General features: G+C 35.3%; 2 protein-coding genes across 2 annotated transcripts; both read right to left on the reverse strand.

Moving 5' to 3' along the window:
* Positions 1–1,706: 1,706 nt before the first annotated feature.
* On the reverse strand, positions 1,707–2,936 carry LOC136209098 (senescence-specific cysteine protease SAG39-like). The gene is made up of 2 exons (XM_066000478.1): positions 2,501–2,936; positions 1,707–2,412 (listed from the first exon to the last, which is right to left on the reverse strand). Exons 1-2 carry the CDS (start codon positions 2,934–2,936, stop codon positions 1,823–1,825), a joined length of 1,026 nt encoding a protein of 341 aa, XP_065856550.1. The 3' UTR covers positions 1,707–1,822.
* A 3,285-nt stretch (positions 2,937–6,221) lies between these two features.
* On the reverse strand, positions 6,222–7,618 carry LOC136209328 (senescence-specific cysteine protease SAG39-like). The gene is made up of 2 exons (XM_066000769.1): positions 7,069–7,618; positions 6,222–6,988 (listed from the first exon to the last, which is right to left on the reverse strand). Exons 1-2 carry the CDS (start codon positions 7,502–7,504, stop codon positions 6,399–6,401), a joined length of 1,026 nt encoding a protein of 341 aa, XP_065856841.1. The 5' UTR covers positions 7,505–7,618; the 3' UTR covers positions 6,222–6,398.
* Between the last annotated feature and the right edge of the window lie 332 nt (positions 7,619–7,950).

The following is a 7,950-nucleotide window of genomic DNA, read 5'->3' on the forward strand; positions in this document are numbered from 1 at the left end:
GGAGGAAAAGAAGGGGAGAGAAGGTATTACCCTTACCCTTATTTGGAAGAAAAGGAAGGGTTCATCAAAACCCTTCCAAACCCACCGATTTGATGGGTTAAAAATCTATTAAAAACTTATTGATCAAAACCCTTACCCTCATATTTTTTAATCTTTACCCTCCCTTTAATTACCTTTCAAAACATCTTATCCAATGAAAGCGTTTAACCTTTCTACATGGATTTCATCTCACTTTGGAGGCATAGTATGTGGACGAAAAAACCTACCATTACAATTTGTCAAGAACACAAGCATAAAATGTTGCTACAGACAGGTGATTTTTTCTTTTAAACATATATATGGAGATATACCTTGCAATTGGCTATTATTTGATTTATTAATACTGTTTTTTCCAATTTGCTTGCAACTTCATTTTTTAATTTCTGAGTTGAGCGTTTATCATTGGATAAAGTTCATCTAGTTTTCTCTTGAAGATTGACTACCAAATTGTTGAACACGTCAAGAAGTTTGATCAATATCTCCAATATTTTCTATTCCATTCACATTTTTCTGCTATTAAGACAATTGCAGAGCATAATGATTACTTTCTTGAACGTATTTAGATTTGGTTTAATTGTTAACTTGTTGTTTCTGTTGGGGTTTATATTGTATTTGAGAAGCTTGTACTTAATTGATGGCATATTAAGAAGGAAGATTCACAAAACCTTGAATATTGGGATAGATTCTTGCTGTCTCTGTGTGATTCTGATTAGTTTTGTAGTACTCCATTGTCGAGGAGGATGAGAGAAGTGATAATTTGTAATCTCTTGTGCCTAATAGAGTTAACGATATGATTGAAATTCATGTTTGTTTTCAAGAATATAAAAGCCGGTTTACATTAGAAATGAATTCTGTGAAGTGCTTATATAGCTATACAGGAGTTTTCAATTGGTCAATGACTGCGGAGTTGGCTAAATTTAGTAGTATTCATCTTAATTTCTGAAGTTTTGGTAGGCTGTTGTGTATACCCAAAATGTATTTGGCGAGACCAGTAAAAAGCATCTGAACTATGATTCTTTCTGCTATAGAGCTCTTGAATTGAAGTTGTGCTGTCGAAACTTTTACTAATTAGATGTGAGGTTGACGGATTTATATGAATTGCTTTTGGTATTAATTGACCTGTTTTCTATAAGCTGGAACCACTTGCATTTAATGCTACATTTTGGTTAAAGCAAACACCTAGCAATTAAGTTACTCTCAATGGGGTCACAGACTTGGTTCCTATGGAAGAGAAATTAGAGAGTTAAATGAAATAATTTACAAGTTCTTAGTAGTTAAATGAAATAATTTACAAGTTCTTAGTGGTTTTTGTAAAGAAAATTTAATCTCTTCCATTACCTAAATACTGGATTTTGAATTCAGGATCTACAATTTTGTGGAATTAAGTGGCTAACTCAGCAGTTTTATAATTTTGATTATATTCCAAATTCTTGTCCCTTGATGTCTTTTTCTTTGCAGGGGGGCTTTGTTGATGATTTCCTCTCACGTTTGATGTGTTGTTGCTGTGCACTTGTACAAGAATGGCGAGAAATGGAGATTCGTGAGATTTTTGGTATGTATTGTTGGAGATTCGTTTGCTTTTTAATTTGTTTTGGCATATGAAACAGGAGAAAACCACATATACACACATGCACAATATATTACAAGTAGGAAAGATATACAAATTACAACTGGAGCAAGGAATACACATATTTGCTAACATATTGTAATTAACTAAAACCAAGCATGAACCATATAAACTCAGATTATATACAGAGTTTTAGATGTATAATGATTATGTGATTTAAGCAGTAGGGTAAGATGCTTCCATTGCAATGCCGCACAGTCCTTCATTTGCATCAATATCCTTTTGCATTCTTATGTACCCTTCTTCTCCCCATTGGCTTCCCCAAGAATTCTTCACCAACCAATAATTCATTCCACCGCTGGATCCATACCCAACGGCAGTAACTCCGTGGTCCAGTTCAGTTCCACATGATCCTGTAAAGATACCACTGGAATAGAACTGAAATTCAGAACCACTTGCATCTATTGCAACTGCAATTGGTTGGTTTGCTACTGCCTTCATCAATGCCGCCTCATCATTTGCTGGTACATCTTCGTAACCGGTGATCTTGGCTGCATGATTAGCCTCCTTCTTTGTCTTACAAGTTCCATCAGCAGCATCATAAGGATAGTTAGTTTCAGTCGTTATTCCTTGGTTCCCTATGATGAATTTGAAACCATCATCCATGAGTCCACCTTCGCAACCTTGATCCTCTCCCTTAGTGTCACAATCAACTAATTCTTGCTCAGAAAGTGAAATCAATTTCCCGGTTGTTAGCTGAGTGATTCCTTCTACTGCAGCCACAGTTGAAAATGCCCAACAAGATCCTGTAAAAGAAAGTTCAATGAATAAATTTGCCAATTAAATAGTTTGATTACAAAGTTCGTGTTGTTGTTGGATGAAATTGGAACCTACCACATTGCCCCTGGTCTTTGATGGCGGTAACTGCACCTTTCTTTCTCCAGTCCATTGAAGTTGGGACTGCACTAATGTTTTCATACCTGAAAGGACCTGCTTGTTCGGAGCACATATGACCCTTGAATCTGTTTCTTGAGGTTGTGAACTCTTGGTTTGTAAGATCAGCAAACTGATTAATGGCTAGCTTGAATGATTTGGCTTCATCTTTGTTGAAGGATTCAATGAGATGAACATTTAGTTTGAAGATGTTGAATCGTATCTCCTTCTCAGTAGAGTCCTTGTAAACTCGTCCATAAAGAGACATCCATTGCTCATGCATTGTCTGCATTGATACATCTTGGAGAGTACGAGCTGCCATGGCTTGAGAAGCCAAAGCTCCAAAAAGAAAGATGAGTGACAAAGTAATGCATGGGAATTGGGTTGTGAAAGCCATAGGAAATGATATGATAGATGGAGATTTTGGAATGATTTATATACATACTATAGTTCTGCTCTCAAATGGTTTATCACAATAAAAAACTACGTGCCCACAAAAACATTCTGATTGCAACATGTATATGTATTATGAAATTGATGAAATGAGTTGTTTAATAAATTAATGAATATTTTAGTATTTTAATAACCCATTTGTTTTTTTGGGTAATCTACTTTCTACTGAGTTGTGCATTGCCACAAATTTGATTTTAGTTTCCAACTTCCAAGGAATTTTGGCTTTTTGGTTGTTTCTGAAATGTGTTCACATATGAGAAGAACTTCGCTGTGCCTTTGCCAGCAAATAACATAATTATGCAACTGGCTTGATTTACCCATTGGGAAAAAATAATGCTAACTGTTTCTTTCAGAATAGATGATCATGAATTAATATTAACTTGAACTAGAATTCTGATGTTGGAGCACCTATTTAATTTATCTATTGCCAACTAATTGTTTATACAGTTAGAAATATTAAGTGTTTAATAAAATTTTAATAAATATTGTTTTTTTCTGAAGAGAAATAAATATCGTTCATACTTCATTTTTAGTTGTATATTTTTTATTATAATATACTTTTTATTATGTTACATAATAAAATATTTTTTTGATTCAAAAAATATATAGGGAGAGAATTTGTGTCGCTGACACGACTTGATTGCACGGTTTTATATGATGGTTCATGTTAGCCGACCCCGAATCATTTCGGGACTAAGGCTTTGTTGTTGTTGTTGTGATTATTATATATATAATTTAGATATGATATTTTAGTTAACTTAACTATTAATGACATAATATTATAGTTAACTTAATTATTAATGATATAACTTTAATATATTATTCTCATTTAAACAAAATTATTTATTCAAAAGGTAAATTATATATTGATAAAAATTCAGAAATAATAGGTGTGGTTCAACCGGATCTCTTTTATGAGACTTGATACCCCTTATGAAATTTTTAGACCCCTTCATCCTGATTAAGATAATATTGTTTCATTATAAATAATGAGGGATTCTATCCTTACAAGGATTTTTTCCTGCATAGAATAAATGGAGATTAGTCTTATTTTAAATAGAAATTTTATTCTTCTACAGTAACCATGTGGCATCATAGGTTTGGTCACATTTCTAATCATAAACTAGCTCATTTGAAAGGTTTACCATGTAAATTGGCAGATTTTCATTGTGTCTTGTCATAAAGCAAAACAACATAGGTTACATTTTAGCTATTGTGAGATTACATAGGTTAAGCCTTTTGAATTGTTCATATGGATGTTTGGGGTCCATATAAATAGGCTTCTCTCACAGGGGCAAAGTATATTTTGACTGTTGTCGATGATTACACAAGGCTTACTTGGACCTTCAGCAATTTTTTCAATTGCTTAAAACACAGTTTGATGCTGTCATTCTTAACGCCAGAACCGATAGTGGTACTGAGTTTGTAGGCTGTAATACTCAGTCGTTATTTCACCAACATGGTATCATTCACCAAACATCTTGCATTCACACGCCACAATAGAATGGAATGCTGGAAAGAAAGCACATATTTCTGGCTGAGATATTAAGGGCACTTCTTTTTTACTCAGGCCTTTCCAACAAGTTTTGGGACGAAGCTATGATTCATGCCACTCATTTGATCAATGTACTTCCAACTAAGGTCCTCACTTGGCACATTTCCATATTCTAAGTTCTATCAAAAGGAGCCTAATTCGGCAGGATGTTTATGCTACATTACATATGCACAAGCTCATAAGGATAAGTTCATGCAAAGAGCTTATTAGGGGATATATTTGGAGATATCACCAGTTCAAAAGGGGAGTAAAGCATACATTTCAGAGAAACAACTTGTTATCTCTCGAGATATCCAGTTTTATAAAACCATAGTTCCTGTAGATCAAACTTCTGTTACTATAATAGAGTCAATGCTCCCTTCTTTTCCCATGTCCTCTAATCCAAACATATCAGATGCACCCTCAACATCTTCCTCTCAATCTAGCTCTCTCATTCTACTTATCCAGAATCTAACCTATCACCTTGTGATATTGACCTAACATCAAATACACCAATTTCCTCTTCTACTTCCTCTACTTCACCTTCACTTCCCAATACAAATATCAGTTCAGATTCACCAATCTCTTCTCCAAATGCTTTATCCTCACCAGTTCCACCTATTCAACTACCAAATGAGAGAGTTTCTAAACCACCACATTGGTTCAATGATCCTATGGTTAATTTTGCTGACAGTTCTCTTAGCTGTACAACAGCTCATACATCTTATCTAGCTACCATTGCTAAGATTAAGGAACCTACAAGTTACAGTGAAGCTCATACTCAGCCTAAATGGCAGGCAGCTGTGAAAAAGGAGGAGCTTAAAGCATTGGAAGATAATGAAACATGGACACTTACTGATTTACCAGACGGAAAGAAACAAATTTCTTCTAGGTGGGGTATTAGAGTGAAGTACAATGCACATGGAAGTGTGGAGAGATATAAAGCTCGTTTGGTAGCAAAGGGGTACGTTCAGAAGTTATGGTGTAGATTACACAGAGAGTTTCTCTCTTGTGACAAAAACAGTGACAGTTAGGCTGTTCATTGCTATTGCAACAACTAAAGCTTGGCCTATTCACCAAGTGGATGTGACTAGTGCTTCCTTGCATGGATATGTAGATGAGGATATATATATGATTCCACCAGGAGGGTATCTTAAGGCACAAAAAAGGACAGTTCTGCAAACTTTCCAAATCCTTGTATGGATTAAAACAAGGAGGCCGTCAGTGGTATAAGGCTTTCACCCATGCCTTACAACAACTTGGTTTTCACAAATCAATGCATGACTATTGTCTCTTAAAGCAAACACCTAGCAATTAAGTTACTCTCAATGGGGTCATAGATTTTGTTCCTATGGAAGAGAAATTAGAGAGTTAAACGAAATAATTTACAAGTTCTTAGTGGTTTGTGTAAAAATATTTAATCTCTTCCATTACATAAGGAATTTGCTAAATACTGGATCTTGAATTCAGGATCTACTATTTTTGGAGCTCAGTGGCTAACTGCACTTTTTTTAATTTAGATTATATTCCAAATTCTTGGCCCTTAATGTCTTTTTCTTTGCACTGGAGGCTTTGTTGATGATTTCCTCTCACATTTGATGTGTTTTTACTGTGCTCTTGTTAAAAAATGGCGAGAAATGGAGATTTTTGGTATGGATTGTTGGAGATTTGTTTGCTTTTTAATTTGTTTTGGCATATGAAACTGAAGAAAACCACAAATCCACACATGCACAATATATTACAAGTAGGAAAGATATACAAATTGCGACTGGAGCGAGGTATACACATGTTTGCTAACATATTATAATTAACTAAACCCTGTAAACTCAGTTTCTATATAGAGTTTGAGATGCATATGTATGATTATGTGATTTAAGCAGTAGGGTAAGATGCTTCCATTGCAATGCCGCACAGTCCTTCATTTGCATCGATATCCTTTTGCATTCTTATGTACCCTTCTTCTCCCCATTGGCTTCCCCATGAATTCTTCACCAACCAATAATTCATTCCACCGCTGGATCCATACCCAACGGCAGTAACTCCGTGGTCCAGTTCAGTTCCACATGATCCTGTAAAGATACCACTTGAATAGAACTGAAATTCAGAACCACTTGCATCTATTGCAACTGCAATTGGTTGGTTTGCTACTGCCTTCATCAATGATGCCTCATCATTTGCTGGTACATCTTCGTAACCAGTGATCTTGGCTGCATGATTAGCCTCCTTCTTTGTCTTGCAAGTTCCATCAGCAGCATCATAAGGATAGTTAGTTTCAGTCGTTATTCCTTGGTTCCCTATGATGAATTTGAAGCCATCATCCATGAGTCCACCTTCGCAACCTTGATCCTCTCCCTTAGTGTCACAATCAACCAATTCTTGCTCAGAAAGTGAAATCAATTTGCCGGTTGTTAGCTGAGTGATTCCTTCTACTGCAGCCACCGTTGAAAATGCCCAACACGATCCTGTAAAAGAAAGTTGAATTGATAAATTAGCTAAGTAAATAGTTTGCTATTATGTTCTATAATAATACTGCAGAACTTACCACATTGGCCCTGGTCCTTGATGGCTGTGACTGCACCTTTCTTTCTCCAGTCCATTGAAGTTGGGACTGCACTAATGTTTTCATACCTGAAAGGACCTACTTGTTCGGAGCACATATGACCCTTGAATCTGTTTCTTGAGGCTTTGAACTCTTGGTTAGTAAGATCAGCAAACTGATTAATGCCTAGCTTGAATGATTTGGCTTCATCTTTGTTGAAGGATTCAATGAGATGAACATTTTGCTTGAAGATGTTGAATCGCATTTCCTTCTCAGTAGAGTCCTTGTACACTCGTCCATAAAGTGACATCCATTGCTCATGCATTGTCTGCATTGATGCATCTTGGAGAGTACGAGCTGCCATGGCTTGAGAAGCCAAAGCTCCCAAAATGAAGAAGATTGCCAAAGACATGACTGGGAATTGGGTTGTGAAAGCCATAGGAAAGGATAGCTGATAGAATAGATGGAATGTTAGGATTTCTAGTGGTTTATTTATAGATATAGAGCTGTGGTTTGTCACTTTGGACTCCAACAAAAAAGATAGAGATATAATTACGTGCCTGTAAAAACATTCTGATAATATATGATTGATTATGAAAACATTATATATATTAAATTATCAGACAGAATCTGATGTTAGATTCAAATAATTAATACAATAAAATTGCATCTTTTATGTTATATCTGTGTGATTTTATGCATAAAACCAGCATTCGCATCTTTCGTAGCGTTTCTTGCAAAACATAATTGTCGTCTAAAGTAGCTTTTATTTCGCAACAGCAACATATCGTTTTTGGACAGTAATAAATGCTGCAACGCTTGCATAATTTTTTTTTTTTTTTTTTGACATAACAATAGCAAAGTCATAAATAAAAAGTGCAGTCC

This window comes from Euphorbia lathyris, chromosome 10, assembly GCF_963576675.1.
Source record: "Euphorbia lathyris chromosome 10, ddEupLath1.1, whole genome shotgun sequence".
Lineage (NCBI taxonomy): Eukaryota > Viridiplantae > Streptophyta > Magnoliopsida > Malpighiales > Euphorbiaceae > Euphorbia > Euphorbia lathyris.

Bases quoted from the DNA above. Each gene is read 5' to 3' on its own strand.
- LOC136209098 (XM_066000478.1), bottom strand. From the start codon at position 2,936: ATGGCTTTCACAACCCAATTCCCATGCATTACTTTGTCACTCATCTTT. The intron at 2,413-2,500 runs GTAGGTTCCAAT...TTTCTTTTACAG, and splicing joins CAAAGACCAGGGGCAATGTG to GATCTTGTTGGGCATTTTCA.
- LOC136209328 (XM_066000769.1), bottom strand. From the start codon at position 7,504: ATGGCTTTCACAACCCAATTCCCAGTCATGTCTTTGGCAATCTTCTTC. The intron at 6,989-7,068 runs GTAAGTTCTGCA...TTTCTTTTACAG, and splicing joins CAAGGACCAGGGCCAATGTG to GATCGTGTTGGGCATTTTCA.